At 38.1% G+C, this 17503-nt stretch overlaps 1 protein-coding gene across 1 annotated transcript in view; it reads right to left on the minus strand.

Annotated features, from left to right (window-relative positions):
• The window catches only part of LOC122350784 (aminopeptidase O (putative)), a 69644-nt gene that overhangs the window by 22260 nt on the left and 29881 nt on the right, over positions 1–17503 (minus strand). Inside the window, exons 12-13 of the mRNA XM_043247496.1 lie at positions 14666–14728; positions 14021–14104 (exon numbers count right to left, since the gene is read on the minus strand). Of these exons, the coding sequence (XP_043103431.1) occupies positions 14021–14104; positions 14666–14728 (147 nt within the window). The remainder of the gene's footprint in view (positions 1–14020; positions 14105–14665; positions 14729–17503) is intronic.

Raw genomic sequence — 17503 nt, forward strand, 5'->3', positions numbered from 1 at the left:
AAAAATCAATAAAGCCCAATATAGAAGCTAGAATCTTCCTGCCCTTGTTCAACAGGGAAGGGCTGCACCAACCTTTCATACGTTCTTCCTTAAATTACTATGTTAAATCCACACTAGAGGCTTAGTAACTACTAGCTAGTTTGTAACTAAACTTGTACTTACTTTGGTTGCACCAGTTGTAAGGCAGGACATAGTAGTAAGTTGTTGTAAATGCTATGAATATTAATTTATCCTTTTATTCTATTTTTTTTTGCATAGACATGTATTTGAATACAATCGTCCATTAAAAAAACGATTGAAGGTTGAAAAAAAAATTGCATATTGATGCTCCTCACTCAGTCTGACACTTTCATAAATATTTCATTTATACATAGAGTTACACTTCATCTAAGTGTAATAGTGCAATGAAAAAATATTTAGTAATGCGTAAGTTGCAACTGCACATCAAAACTAGGCTCAGTTTTAACTTACGTACAGCTGATGCAACTGGCCTCAGGTGGCTAAAGGTGATACTCTGACATGGGCTCCATCTCTAGTCTAAGATTATGCTCTCTGTGAGCCCGTCCCTCATCAGACAGGAGAGTATGGAGAGATCTATACCTGTGCATAATCAAGCAGACTGAGCCAGACAGCAAGTCGTAACTTAGTGAAATAGATACGTATGTTTTCACAACATTAGCTCATGTGTAGTAAAAAAATCTTGACTTGAGACATGGTGGGGTTAATAGAAGGGAATATGTTGTAGGAGATGGAAATAGTAGGCATAAACACGCGATGTGGAAGCCCACAAACTTCAACAACCCTTTTTGTTATATGTCAAACTAAGTTTCATACAATGCAACAATACGTAAAGATGAAGTTTGCGATTTCTCTGTATATCGACATTGGCACCAAAGTCTGTTCGTTAGAGAAAAAACCCTCACACATTAAAAGTATTGACCCTTTACATCTTTCACCAGCTCATAAAATCCCTCTTAGTGCCCCTTTACAGTAACACCTCCATCCCTATGGACCTATAGAGCTCAATGTATGTTGGCGCAATGTAATCATGAGTCCTCCTCCCTCCCTCTTGTGTCCAGCAGCTGAGAAAACAAACATGCTATAGATGTACTGCCTCTAGATACCACGCACTTGAAAGGTCTATTATGTTTGACTACAGCTGTCCTAACAAGAAAGGTTACGTTGACCTTGCCCTTCTAATATAGAGAATACCCAGCAGCTCTCTTGCTGGGTAATGTGATACAATTGTCACTGGGATGTGTTAGTATTTCCGACACCCCAAACAAAGTGTCACTACTTGTGCATCCTCACCTACCGCCGTGTCTAGATTGAGCACTTTTATCAATCACACATTAGGTCTAATCGATTAAATTTAATCGATTTATTTACAAATCAACATTAACCTAGATTAATGAATGCCATGAAATTTAGGTGGTATGCAGGTAAGGTTAGAGACAGATTTGGTGATATGGGTAGGTTTAAAATTGAGTTAAGGTTTAAGGGATGGTTTAAGAGTGTAATTATAAATGTAATTACAGAAATTAATTAAAGATGTTACTACATATAGCTATATTTAAAAATATAAGTACAATGTAAAAACATGTATGTAAACAATGAGTGCATTGTACAAAATTCAAAATTTAAATGTAAGTACATAGTAGTTACGGCTATTTAATATAAAGTTGGACCGTTGTTACTTTAAATATGATGTTTATTATCTAAACACAACAACATCTCATCCAATGATTTAACTTGGAGGAGGGGCAATTTATCTGACCAACAGTAGACAGAGGGAGTATTCAAACCTGAAAAAATACTTTTTAATAATTTAACCTAATACAATCAGATTGCTTTAGTAGTCATAAATAATTGTGACTTGAATAAGACCATCTTATTTAGATGTCACCACATTAGGCTATCTGACAAAACATTTTTTACAGTGTGGGAGGGTGAAAGACAAAGAGAATGGAGGAAATCAGGGAAATGTTCTCAACCCAATCTGTACCACAGCCACATAAAGGACAGCTTTGACGAGGAGAACAAAAGGTCTACTTGTGTGCATAATATCTGCAAATTGGGTGACAAAAACAAACAGCTGTGGGTGAAATGCTGAGAAGAAAAGGGGGGTCACTGCGAGGAAGGGGGCACGTGTTCAAAGCCAAGAGAAACAAGCCTGTGTCATCGCAGGTGCTCGGCGAACACACACACAACAACGTCTTCTATACGGTGACTGATTGGTAAACAACGGGAGGTGCAACAGGGAAGATCAAAGCAAAATATCTATTGTTAATAAAAGCACCTGTTGAAAGACACTTTGATGAGACCTGTTTGAGAGGGCATCAAAGCATGACCAGATTTTTGTGCTCGTCTGCAAGCAGCTCCTGATACCACAATCCAAACCAAAAGATGGCTTTGAAAAACAACGCCTGAACTGGCATGAGTTTTGTGGTCTAGACCGGAGGAATTTCTGGATTTCTTGTCCAGATGTCATAGCAGGGTTACCTCTGAGTGACCCCCTCAAAATGGCTGTACATGCCATTTGAGGATCCAGCTTTTTTTTTTTTAACTAGCTACCATCTCATAGGTCACCTGTTGCAGAGACTCACTCCACATAAGCTTCTTGTTCATATTGAGTTACAATTTAATCAAAAGGAGAAATCTGATTAGACCCCTGGAATATGCCATTATATGAGCTCGCCAAGGGCTGAAAGACCCATTTGGTGTGCTGACTGTATATCTGCATGTTTGAGAAGTATGATTCTGTGTGTGTATAAGTGTAAAAGGGAACATATGATGTTCTGGCATCTGTCTTCTAGCAGGAAATGTATAGACTAAAAAAAACAAGAGGAAGATGGAGAATATTACAGTATTACAGGCAGATGATCTCACTAAATATAAATCTACAGATGGCATACCGTAATTGGTCATTTCTTCTTTTTATCAGATGATACAGTCAGTATACATTCTGTATACTGAAAATACACATGCAGACATTTCCCCGTGTCAACTGAATTTCCTCCATATGAGCCAGAGCGGATTTGTGAGATGGGAAAGAGGAAAACAAACCTCACAAATAAATGAAAATGTTAGTGAGATAGCATCGGCTCTTGCTAAAAGCCTGCTCGGGTTCATCTCCCCACATGCTGGTATAGTAGCTGCCACCTGGCGAGACTCTGGCAGGATGTGTTATGAAAATGAAATGTCTAACGTGTCTGCAGGGCTGGACAGGGTTCTGGTGACTAGCTGCAGATGGGGCTGCTGCTTACGGCCCCCTGCCGACCTTCAGATTAGACCTCGGAGCTCATGGAGGTCGGCAGATAGACTAAGCCCAGATATCTTTCTCAGTATCCGATGTTCCTTTCACGCATCACTGGAGCTTTGGGCCCAAACAAAACATGAAAAAAGAAAGGGTGTTTGCAGTGTCAAGGAGTAACTTCTTTAAAGTAGTAATGCTACTACCTTAACACTGCAGTTTTCAGCAGCATGATGGCAGCTCAGTTGATTTCAAATTGGTAAAAACTAACTTTCATATTCTTGCACTTCAAGAGACAAAAACCCCCCACCACTCTGTGCATTTTATTCCAAAATGTTCAGCCAAATCCTGATATTTGGTACATTTTCAACATAGCCTCTAATGTTGTATTTAGTGTACCATATCTGAGCTGTCACCCTGATTCAAATTAATTCAACAATTCTAATTGTTTATTCATTCAAAAACCCTCATTGTTGTTCTGCCAGAAAAAAAATGGCTAATTAAATTATAAAATGACATAATTGGGTGGTTGCATGCACAGATATCTCCAGCTTGATCTCATGAGAATTCATCACAATTAAATTTGTATGAGAATGAGAAAACTGGAAGACAACACAACTCAAATTCAACCTAAATCAAACAATTAAGCTTTACCGCCTGACCCAACCATGCAGAAAAAAATTGTGCATACTTGTACAAATGATTGCTCGTCATGAAATTGTGTTCTATTGTAATATTAATTAGCTCCAATTTAATTAGATCTTTTTGTTAGTAAGTTACAGTACAACTACTTTAGCTTGAAGATAGTTTAATTTGGGAAGCTTGACTCTTCCGAAGATGCTTTCCCAACACTGATGGTGTGAATGAATGCAAATGCTAGGGCACTGAGACTTATCTGTCCCAGCACTCATGCGCACAGATGCACACAGATGCGCACATATTCTAAACTACCAATGAAAAGTTAAGATATTCTTTAAAATCGTTTATAAAATGTTTCACACGCATGAAATCTGACTACAGATGGACCGTTTCATGCAGCATCAGAGGATTGTGGCTGTGGCTCTTTAAGAAGATTAAAGACTCCTGACAAGCAGCACGGGATGAGTCATCCATACACATGGAGACTAATACGTGGCAGAGTGTCACACCAGGCGGCTGCTAACAGACCTGCTCTAAACATCTCCACCTGCTTTAACATTCAGCCTGGGATTCAGCTTGGTATTGCATCCACACACACAATACACACAAGTAAACAAAAGCACACATAGGCCACGACTGATCTTTACCCATCTTCACCCATGAGACATTCTTTACCCACAGTAAATTGACCAAATAAGCAAAATTGAAGGTCAAGGTCACATGACTCATCAGCAATGACTCATATTTGCCTTTTCTTCTGAGCTGTCAGAGATTTGACACTCACTAAAGTCGCTCTTGGGGCTTTCTAGAAGTCTCACAATTGGAAACAGTTCTTAAAAGTAAACCAAATCTCCTATTGCACTGACGTGTCTGTCTTTGCATCACCTGCGAAATGAGAGGTCAAAGACACTACTCCCACATGCTGTAGATTCTTTTACCTTTCAATTTTCTGGTCTCAATCTAGGGTTTCAGGTTATAATAGGCTGCAGGGATTAGAAGGACAATACAAAGGCAGGTGAATGTACAATAACACACCAATGGACCAGTGAAAGCTGTCGGATTCAGTGCTCGCTTATACAACAAGAAGCAACAAATGCCAGCCACCCACACACAAGAAATTAATTTGGATGCAAAACTCTCTATGAAAATCTGGGCTAGCATACGGACATCTTTTAATTCGAGTGTCATATTGCTGAACAGACCCCCACAGAGCATTCTCATACACAACAGGAGGATGTAGTGCGTTGGTAAGTGCGCTTTAATGTGCTATCGTCATCCTCCCTTTGTGCCCAAGCAGCGATGATTACAGCGAGCCATCCAACACGCAGTCCACTGATTGTGCCAGTCAGGCGGCCAGCTATTTCTGCCCGCTATTCCTGTCTGTACCATTACTACTCGCTCTCTGGCCCCTCTCAATTCAAGACCCAAATATAGCGGCATCGAATGGATCTGATAAGGGCTCATTTTCCTGGCCCACTGCCAGCAAGCCAGAAAATCACTGAAACCATTTCACAATGGCATTAGTCCAATGGTATTTTGATTTGTTGGGGGGAGGGTTATTCTGTTTATTTTTGATGTTTTGTACAAACTGGCGGTGTGGGAAGTCTGAGAAAAAAACCCAGATGTTTTTCTTTGCTGAGCACAGATAATATGTACTTCAGGTTTAAGATTATGAGGGGAAGCAATTTCTATATTTACTACCATTTACTAGGTTTGGGGTCAGTAAGATTTCATTTTGAATATTTTTTAAATAACATTTAGTACAAAAAAATCTAATAAAATATATATTTTTAATATTCATCAAAAATGCATGTCAGTTTCCACACCTGTTTTTAACAATGATAATAAGAATTCTTTGAATAAAACAATACATATGGCTGCTGAAAATTCTGCTTTGCTATCACAAGAATGTAACAAAACTCTAAAATACATGAAAAGTTATTTTACATAGCAATATTTTGCAATATTACTGTGTTCACTGTATTTGAAATTAAGTAAATGCAGTCTCGGTAAGAGAGAATCTAATATTTTAATAATCACATAACCTAATATAAACTAACAGTGAATATTAAATGGCATACGATTATGATACAAATTCATTAAAAAAGCAGGAAGACATCTATTTCTACAACTTTTTATTAAAACATTTTTTACATTTACAATTAAATATGCCAATATTGCATCACAGTCATGTGCCCACTTGTGATTAGATCTAAGTGCATAGCTCACCGGGTCATTAATAAAGCAGACTTTTTTTAAATTTAGCAGTTCAGTAGTTCACAAGAAAAATGGTCTATTTGAGTGCCTCTAAACTACCTATTTGTTACAAGCTTTCAGAGAAAAATGCAGTCTAGATAGTTACAGCCTTCATAGCCCAAAGTCCTATTACGATTTTCTTCTTTGACGGAAGCACTTTGGCTAAAACGTCCCAAATTGATCTGTAGCCTAACGACAAATAAACCCCTTTAAAAGTCTCTGTTATTGGATTCATATGTGTCTCCCTCGATAATCTCTGCGCCTGTGAGCCCAACAGCATTAAGCCCCTGCATTAAAGAGCCTGCCGTGTATGCTGTGGGCTTTACAAGTCTGCTCTGTAGACCTTCAGAGAGTGGGAGAGGGTGAAGGGAGGGGGAACTCAATGAGGCTAATAGCACCATAGTGGTCCGTGAGACCCGCCGTCTCCCTCGCTCATTACCGAAACGCTGCTTTTTCTCCTACCAGACAGATGTTGTAGCGCGGCGCTTACGACCAGTGAGAAATGAGATGAAGTGACGCCCGAGTCACTTCACTACGTTTTTTATTCGTGACTGTTGATTTCATTTCCCACCAAATGAGGCCCGAGGAACATGATGCAAAACATGCGCGGAGTCGTTTAACGCGGGCCTCGTTTGAGCGTTATGCACTACCTCCCATTTAAGAAGGCGCATTTATTCGCAAATTGGTATTTGACTTAAATCCAATTGGAGCTTGAACGTCACGGTTGTGGAAATAGTGAGGGGCAACCATATGTAATCAGTTAAAGCGATGTGTGTCTGTGTATTTCCTAACTGATGCCTTTTCCATGTGCGCTGGAAAGACAAACACAGATGGTATTTAATGACACTGGAGATGTTGCTAGCTATTTTTCGGTGAGGAAGCCACTCACGTTAAAAGCTTCGAGCCCTTTTCCTCAGAGAAAAGTTCAGCTTAAGCTTTTGAGAGAAAAGTGAGTATTTGCTGATTAAAAACGTAATGATCTGAATCACATAATACACTGATATTTGTGTCCCTTATGCTAAAGAAACTGCCAAAACAAACTTGAAAAAACCACAGATCAGGCAACTTCTATCACCATTCCTCCTGTCAATGGGACAAAAGAGTATGCTAAACATACTCAAAATGTTATTCACAATTTAGATTTGTTTCCCGTTCTATAGAAGACCAAAGAAGATATTTTGAAGAATGTACAGTTTAAGTTAACGGGGTCCAAAACAACATTGGAAAGAATCCAAGTCATACAGATTTGGAACAACATGAATTATAGAAGACAGAATTGAAATTTTAGGGAAACTATCCCTTTAAGCTTATGCTGAACACCGCATTAATACCCAAAAGTCTCCAGACACATGTTAAAGTGCTCTATGCTTGAAGAAGAAAAAAAAAAAAAACAAGAGACCGCAAGAGTTCTGCTCTCGTGCATCAGGAGCGGCAGAGCCTTTTATATACATACTGTTCATATAATGCTCTGGCTTTTAAAGACCCTGGGTCTACATTACAACCCTCTATGCTGTTCTCTATCAAGCGGGTGCGCCCAATTACCGTATCAAATAAAAGCCATCAGCTATATGAGGTTTGCTGATTATGATGGGCTTGCATAGGAAGTTGGACGCAAGAGCTCTTTTGAGAACATGGCTTATTGCATCCTCATATAGTACAAAGCAGAGTGTGGAAACTCTCAGCCATGCAATTCACAATAAAACTGCACACGTGTGCGCAGGCTAAAGCTAATACACATGCATTTCCAGGAATTCAGCCTCAATAACAGGAAAAACGTGGAGAAACTGGCAGTATACGCCTCTATGCCAATGGTTTTCAACAGGTAAAGCTTCTTAAGAGCTTTGACGGCCGTCGAAATTGATATGCAATATTGATAATTTCATTGTTTTATAGTATGTTTTATAGACGTTCTGTAGATGTTAACTTTAAACAAAATCAATTTAGAACTTAAAAGCCTGTATCAAACCAGTCCACACTTCAAACACACCAGCACATGTGCAATGTTTAGGTTTTTATAACGCTAGTCAGTCAGCTTTGAGTTGATCTGCATCTGACTTTGAAGTTTAAATACATTCAAACTTAAAATAACTTTTCTGGTTAAATGATTGCATGTTGTATAAACCCCTCTGATGTGAGGAATGTGAAGTGTAGTGTGTGTGTGTGTGTGTGTGTGTGCCTGTGTGAGTGTAATAAAAAGCACATGACTTCATGGTTTATTCTCTCTAGCATTTGTTCCTCTTCACAGCCTCTGCCCTTCACTTGCTCCTCCGCAATTGGACATGGACCCTGGATCATTCCCACACATGCAGACAAGAGACACATGTGACATCTCTCTCTTCTCACCCACATCTACACACACTCCTACACAACATAAAAATCTCTGTATTTTTCTCATGTTTTGCGGTAAAAATACACAAAACTGGAAAAATTTAAACAAGGCAAAAAAAATTTCAATTGTTGTTCTACTTCACTTTGAAACTGTGAAGTTTAGACATAAAACGAACAAAAAAACTGATTTTAATCATATATATATTATATTATTATCTTACATTTAACTCAAGAAATATTATACTAATTTTAGATAAATGAATAAGTGCAATATTTGGCTGAAAAAAATGATGAAAGTATACAGAAATAAAATAAGAATCTGTATTGTAAAGTTTTTTAACTTTAGTATAAATTAACAAAAATAACAAAAATCATTATCAAATTATGTTTTAAATGTATCAAATTTTAATCGAAACATAAACACAAATTTAGTGACTTTTAATTTTTCAGACCAAATCTCATCTTTTAAAAAATATTTTATTATTATTTTTTATGAATCCATAATTTAGTAAGCATCCCCACTAAATAAATAAATAAATAAATAGATTAATAGAAATTATTTAAAAATGAGATAAGGCACATTTTAGGACATCTGAAATAAACACATCTTGTGTAATATTTATTAATAATGTTATTCAATAAATAATATTTATTAATAGTATTCTTTTTCTTTTCCTTATTTACTGGAAAATCACAAATATACAGATTAAGAAAATACGATACGATGCATTTTTCTGCGCCTGTATGCGAGACACTCTCCTGCCAATTTTAGCAGAAGCTCCTTTATATTCCTATATTTTCCCTGCCGTGCAGTTAGCTCATGTGAGGAATGACTCAGAAGTAATGCAAGGAGACCTCCCCACCTCTTCCTTTTACTTCTGGCAAAGGAGGAGCAGCGAGTGAAAAGGTCAGTCTTATTTTGCTTTTGTTTATGGATCTTTCTGTTTGTTGTTTCTCATGGATCCCACTGAACCGAGATCGTCTCTAATAACAGTGCAAATGAGATTCCAGCCCTGGCAGCAGCACATAACCGCGCATTTTTGGATTGACTCGTGCACTGTCTGATGCCAAAATATTCACTAAATGCAGACATCCCCCTCTCTATCACACACACACTCACACACACAACTTCAGACATTAGACCTACAGTCTGTCATTTTGAGCTCTCGGGTCTTTGGAGAGGATCTGGATTGAGGGGTCTACTTCCTCTACCTCTTCCCCCATATCCATAAATCAGCTTTGGGTTCAGGATGCGACGCAAAAAAAAAAAAAAAAAAACTTCAGGGAAAGAGTGAGTCTGAGACTCTGAGGAACAGAAGGAAACAGGTCATGGCAATCAAGCGCTCTGTTGGACATCTCTGCGTACGGTAGTAAAAAGGAAAATGGTTTTATGCTGTCAGAGGCCTGCGAAGATAAACCTGAGTGGCGTACATTACCGCAAAAATATTGAACGGGCCACAGGAACATCCATTTGGCTACGCAGAGTAACGGTAATGTCAGCAAACAACAGGAATTTGGATCAGGCTCAAAAACACATCGTCCCGCAAGGAAGAGCTTTCATCTACATTCCAGCGAACATTCAAAAGAGTACACAACCGTATAAAACAAATGCCAAAAAAGGAATTGCAGAAATGACCATGAAGAATATAGATTAGGAGTTGTGAGTGTATCTGCGTGTCACTATGGTTGCAGGCGCTGCGGTCTAAGGGAAGGATTATGTTACTCATGAATGTGACCTTAATTTCAGACAACGCAGCATTCCTTTCTTTGACACTGTATATACACAGAAAAATTTCACAAGAGCCAAACCTCAGAGCATTGAGGAACTTCCTATAGTGTCTAGCCTTTAGATTACCTGTTCTCTAAACCAACAATATGGCTTAAACCACCAACAATATTGCCTAATCAGCTTAGCTCATGTGATGAGGGGTTGAGGTGCAGTGGTTAAATGAGTGATGCAAGTTAGAGTCTTGCTTTCCTGATCTGTTTCTTCAAATCTTTACATCCTTTCTTTACTGTCACTAAAAATGAAAGTATAAAAATGACAATACATGAAAACTAGCTAAAAGAAGAGCATCTTGAGCATCAAATCATATTATTTTTGAGGGATCATGTGATACTGTAGTACCAAAAATGTAGCTTTGCCATTACAGAAATAAATGACACAGTAAAATAAAAATAAAAAAAGTTTAAAATAAAAAAAAGTTATTTTAAACTGTAATAATATTTGGCAATATTAGTAATGGTAATGTAATAGTTATTCTGCTTTTACAATTAATGAACTAATTTAAAAAATATTTAAAATATTAAAAATATATATAGCCTATCAAGTACTTCACCTTTTGGCTTAAAACTATTAAAATGACTAAATAAACACTATTATAATATAATATAATGTCTTCAAAATAAAACAAAATTGTGTTCTTTGAATTTATTCAAGAGATATATGTGAATTAGAATATGTGATGTTAGAGATCCTCAACTGGTTATAGGAATTAGCAAGCAAGAGTTCAGGGTAACACTTTAGTATAGGCACCAACAATTGGGTTAAATGGTTAAGCAGCAAATGATGATTTTTTTACGCAAAAGTCCTAGTAAATAAATAATCAAAATGAACATACTTTTTGGATACAAGCATCTGCTAAAGTGGTGACTTTCAAACAGGAAACCTGTGGCTCAATGCCAATATTTCACCTTGTCTAAATGGTTAGCAGCTATGTGGGAGGCTAGATAATGTATGAGACCGTACTAGAGGTCGGTCCCTCTGTCTCTGTGATTAGCCAGTGCAGACAGGCTCTCTCATTAGCTTGGCTTTGGATGAAAATGGAGCAAAATGAAGCTCATTATCACAAAGCGTAACTAATATAGCACAGCAACTCCCCAAACACGCATACACACACACACACACACACACTAAAATGGGAGGCAATAAAACCCCATTCTTTTCCGGCCCAAAACTTTCATTTCACATTAAAGTGACCCTGATCTCAGTCTGGGGTTAGCAGGGGGTGTCTGGACCTGAACAGTGCCAATTACCTATGATGTAATTACCTATGAGAGAGTGCTCGCTGCACTGCCTATAGGCCCACACGCTCTCCTCTTGCCCCTCCGTCGCTTTAAGGCCCGGTCTGAGCTTGATTTATGGGTGAGCTGAGGATGGGGCTCCTGCTTTTGAAGTCCATGAATGTGCAATATAAAATACACCTGGAAAGAGCCAGGGGCTCCCACCGCCTTACACGAGCAGGGGGTGGGGTGGGGTGCGAGAGGAAGGGGGCATGAGGAGAGGAGGGGTCACCAGTGTTTCCTTTCAGGTTGGCTTTTATGGCACCACTTCAAACAATCGCTGGCTCTCTCTCTTTCTCCCTCTGTCCCCACCCTGGTCATTGTACAGAGCCAACTGGACTGTAATTGGTCTTTCTTCTCTTTCATGGGCCTGTCTCTCTCGATATACACCCCCCGTCACTGTTCTCTGAAGTTACATGTAACAAATGTGTCAATTCGCCAGGTGCCAGAAAGACTGAGCTTCGCTACTGGTTCAGAGAGGTGTGGTTGTGGGAAGGTCTCACAGCTAACATCTGTACAACATGTTCATATTAAAAATACCCCAACAAGAGCTGGAGGATGACTACAAAATTGGTTTAATATGATTAATTAGTGACTTCAGTTGAATATAGCAATTATTCCACACATGGAATGTAATGTGGTCCAAAAAGGCCTAACTAAAAAATCTATTTTTGTTGTTTTATTGAGAGAAAAATATATTTTAATGAAACAAAGTTATAGTATAATGTAATATAATATAAAAATATATTCTTAATTCAAATTTATATCATAATTAAATAAAAAATGTGAAATTAAGAAAATAAATAAATTCTAATAAATAAATTCTAGCTTTAAAATATTTTTTATTTTATTTTAATTTAAAAACTAAATATCTAAAATAATTAAAATGATCTAAAATATTACATAAAAGAATGAAAATAAATATTATATCACTCTGTAATGTTTTATAATATAAAATAATAATAATTTAACTTAAATCTAGGGAAGGATTTTGAAAAAAGATGAACTAATCGAAAAATAATCTAATAAAAAAAGTTGTTTTTTTATTTATTTGCTTATAATATTTTTTAAAAATATTTATATTTTTAAATAATATATTTATTTTATTTTATTTTATAACTGAATAAAAATCTCTCAGACATTTGAACCCCAAACTTTTAACTTAAAATTTTCTATAATCCTAAAATATCATATAAAAGAATTTAAATTTATATATATATATAATGTATATTAGATGATAATTGCTCATACTTTATAAAAATGTAACCTAAATATAAAGAAGAATTTTGAATAATTTAAAACAAAGAAAACATAAAATGATAATTGATATATAATATATATTTTTTGTTTTAGAAATCTTAATCCTAAAGTAATATCATTTTTTTTATTTAACAAAAAAAAAGCTAAATAATTATATTAGTGTTCTTAGAAATTTGAGTCCTAATGCATAGTAAAATACCACTAAATTACCATCTGACGTTAGCACTATACCTTGGTACCACCACAATTCTTTCATTAAGGGTTAACACTTCATATGTTAGCAGCTGTAAAATGTAACACTTAAGAATGTCCTTTCACTAAGACATATTCAGACAAAATAATCTCTTAGCTCCAGCCACGGACACACAAATATACACACCTACCGCTGAAGTGACAAAAACAGGATCTCGGGGCAGACATTACATCAGTGCTGAAACTTGAAGATGACCTAACCTAAATCACACTAGATGAAAGACGCAATACACACGCTCAACACACACACGCAGCAGTTTATGATGCCAATTCTGCCGTCTGATTTGTGAGCATACTTTAATAGAGGCTCGACCGCACTGTTTGGTATACAGCCAGTCGGCGTGCAGATTCCACATGTGCGTGAGTTTCAGTGAGACAAACTGTTTGACAATTCGGGTGAAGACTTACGGAGGACTCTGTATACACGTATGCATAACTTCGAAGTTTCGATAAACACAGAGAGAAAAAGAATACACAAAAACATCACGCTCATGCACACGCATAAACTCACGCCGAATGAGCAACAGGTATCTTCCCTGGCAGGAGATCAGCCATTTTGAAGCTAAACCTTAAAGGAGTGACTCACTGCCATCACATGGCATGGCACAAGCTATTTCAGACCGTGCCTTGATTTTTTTTTCTTCTTCTGTTGATGGCTGTCCAAGGAGCGAACAGATGAGAGGGGCGTATGTGTGAGCCCTTCTCCAACATTCAATGCCCTCCAGTACATCATCTGAGCGCTAAAATCTTATAGCGGTGCTCCACAACAAAACTACGTGCAAACTTGAGCAAAGCTTAAACAGCAACTTTAGAAGAGCAGAAGTTGGAGGACTTCGTTAGGCATGATTAAGCAAAACTACGGACGCTTCCTAATCTGGAGCGATTGAGCTGAAATTTTTTAGGGAGAGATGCAGGGAAGACAAACGGGTGGGATGAGGTCTATTTAAAGCCTGCTTGGCGGGGTCTTACCTCTTTGAAGTTAACCTTGGGCCCTGCTCTTTTCCGCTTGCTGCCCTTTCCACCAGAGCCACTGAAGTGAATCCATTTTGCAACCTGCGGAAGAGGAGGCAGAGGAGGGAGGGAGAGAGAGAGAGAGAGAGAGAGAGAGAGAGAGAGTGATAGAGATAAAGTGAGAAGGTGAGACAGACAAAGACATTGTAAAATACCTGCCGCACCACGGCAATGAAATAGTTAAACATGATGCACTCAGACCATACAAGCACTATTCAACAGTTTCTCGGCTGAAGGACGTCATTCAAACATCAGGGAAACAGATACAATGACTGAAAGACACTACATACAAAGCATCAGGGTAAAATCCTTCACTTCTCACAAACCAAAAACATCCCTTCTAACTGTGTGATTTCGTCTCTTAGCCACTGAGTGATGCTCCAGGTGCAAGAAACAGCAAATGCTGCCCACAATTACACAATAAAAACGGCTCAAACCGCAAACATGCCCTCAAAACAGAAGCTCCACGGTTGTTGTAAAAGTTATGAATGAAGCACACGAAGTGCTACAGCTCATATAGTAAAGAACTAGCAATCTGCAAAGAACGTAAGATATAAACAGGTGCTCTATGGGAGCTTGAAGAGTTAAAAAAAAGTGCTTTACCTCTCCTTTGACTTCTTGCACCGCTGGAGTCCGCAACCATTCTGAGCAGGCGTCCCTCAGCCACTGAACAAGAGGAAGAGATCAGCAGAATGTTGAGTGGAAAGAGAGAGAGAGAGAGAGAGAGAGAGAGAGAGAGAGAGAGAGAGAGAGAGAGAGAGAGAGAAAGAGAGAGAAAGAGAAAGAGAGAGAGAATCACTTGTTCCTTGATGGGAACTAACCACTCGACACAGCAAGCTCTGCGACCAGGATAAAACCGAGGACAAAATCCCCTCATTAAGTTGAAACGGAGGAGTTCTCCTCTAAAGATCCTCGCTCGCGACTCCTGAGAGATCTTCCGCACGCTCGCGCTGCACTTAACCTTATTAAAGCTCGCACCGTCGGCGCACTGAATACCTTCCCTCACTGAGAGAGGGAGGAAAGAGAAAGGAGGGGAGCGAGTGAGAAAAGGAGGAGGCAGAAAGATGAGGTGTGCGTGTGGGGGAGAGCAGACGGCAGTAGCAGCAGTAAAAGGTCTGGGAGCGGAGCTTCATTGTAATCAACAGCGTTCACTCCCCGTGCAGCCAGAGGAGGGGCCGTTTGTCTCTTTCTCTCCGTCACACACACGCAGGCACGCACACACACTTCTCTCGGGGCCGCTGCTTTCAGAGGGACTGTCTCTTTAAAACTGATGAGCCGTGTGTGCGTAGAGGTGTGTAAACACAAAGGCAGGTATAGAAGGATCTCACAGACAGGCTGACACGGCCTCTCGCAGGTAATAAGAAACATGTGGGAGATAAGAGGAGAGAAAACAGAGCCAATGATGTCCCCTATCCATTTCAAAAATGTCAAGTGATGGTATCAGGTACTACTACATTCATAGAACATGGCACATCAAAAGTCTTTCAAATGAATATCTGGATTAATAATAAAACCAAAGAAAATTTTATACCTAGAGAAAGTGTGTGTGTTTGTTATTGTGGTTGGTCACCAAGGCATTGCTAGGTGATCGGTTGGTTGCTAGAGGATTAGGGTAAAAAGAACATACATCCTCAAGTCTTGTTCAGACAGGCGGCAAGAATCTGACTAAAGCATAATAAATCATACATTTCTGGTACCTTTATATCTATGGTGGTTAGTTTATATTTTATTACATTTTTTGTGTGCACTGATTTTTTCTTTTTCTTTTTTTTTTTGGAAAGTTAGAGTGATAATATTCAATATTCTATAAAAAAATGTAAATAATTTATTTTATACAATAATTAATGCCCCACCCCCCAATTATAATAGCTTTTATCTATCTTTTTAGTAAACAAAGAAAAAAAATCCATTTTGGTGCCAAATAACTCTACAAAAAACATTTTAAATAACTGCAAAGACATTCTGGTTCCAAAAATATGCCTCGGGATTCTCTTTATATGCAGGTCTATGAATTTTTCCATCAGTTTTATTGTCTTTCCAGGCGAAAATTTAAACTCAGATTGCTTAGAGAAGTAGCACACCTCTCCTCAACAAAGTGCTTCTTTATGTGTGTGCATGGCTTTATTAGCCGCTTTTAGAGTTAAATAAATGTATTTTTGTTACCCCAAGGGAAAAGAAAGAAAGTCTGCATGTCTATGTATGTGTGTTTTTTGACTCTCTTGCACTTTCGGGAAGGGAGAGTGGGCAGAGCAGAATTTGACTCTCGGGCTGCAAACTGCCATTGTTAACTTGGATACCACACATAGCAGTTTTACGGCCCAGATTGCCTGGTTCATTCCCGGCACAGCCAGGCCTTTGTGCGCCTGCAAGACACTGCAATCAGCCCCCTCTTACTGCCAAACTCGTAAAATACACACACAAACATACTCGCAAACTCCCATCTCGCACTCCCTGATTGTATATACGGTAAATGTAGTATTTCTGTATTAGTACGTCTGTATGAACTCCTAAACACGGCGCGCTCAGAACTAAATTGGTGTTGAACAGTTAACAGTGGGATGTTGCCCTTGTGTTGGCGGCACAACAGCGACAGCTGCTTTTTACGATGACAGACGTGCTAACTGCTCTCACAGCTCTCTGTCTGAACTTGAGATGGGGTTTTATGCTTTATCATCTGGTAAATGATCAGATCCTTCCTACTTTCTTAACACACGTTCTCGGTCTTTTGCTTAATATGATTTATTGATGAACAAAACGTATTTGTCTTTGCAATCGTTCATCATAATTTCTTGTAAACTTTTATATACAAAGCAACACAATAGCTGACTCTTTACAGCATGTCAACAAATAACACAAAGTTGCTCATTGCTACTCTTTTGCCACTTTTTTTTTAAGATTTGTATCTTTTCTTTTAAGAAAGGAAGATGCTCAGAGTATATTTTGTGTTATAGTTGTATTTAGGCTCACACACACACTCAAAATGTGAAACGTGGACAAAAATGCACACTCACAGACTCTCAAATTTGCCCCTTAAACACACACACACATACACACACACACACAGTTCCTCTTTTGAGTGCTAAAATAACTGGACTTGAACTTGCACCTGATCGCTAAGGTGGCAGTGGATTTGACATTTAAGTGAATGCCACCTATGCTGTGTTCCAAACACTAGCAAGCTGCTTACAGAGGCAGTATATGAAGGCAGTAACAACATGCAGATAGTTATGAAAGTAGACAAACGTATACAGTTCAAACATAGGCATTTACTCACTTTTTTTTATTTATTTTGAAAAATGTTCCAGTGAAAGTCAAGGGGGTCCTGTTTTTAAGAAATTCTTAAAACAGCATGAACATATCTCATGTAATAAACCCCAAACACTATATGTAAAACCTATATATATATATATATATATATATATATATATATATATATGTAAA

The sequence above is a fragment of the Puntigrus tetrazona genome, chromosome 8 (assembly GCF_018831695.1).
Source record: "Puntigrus tetrazona isolate hp1 chromosome 8, ASM1883169v1, whole genome shotgun sequence".
NCBI lineage: Eukaryota > Metazoa > Chordata > Actinopteri > Cypriniformes > Cyprinidae > Puntigrus > Puntigrus tetrazona.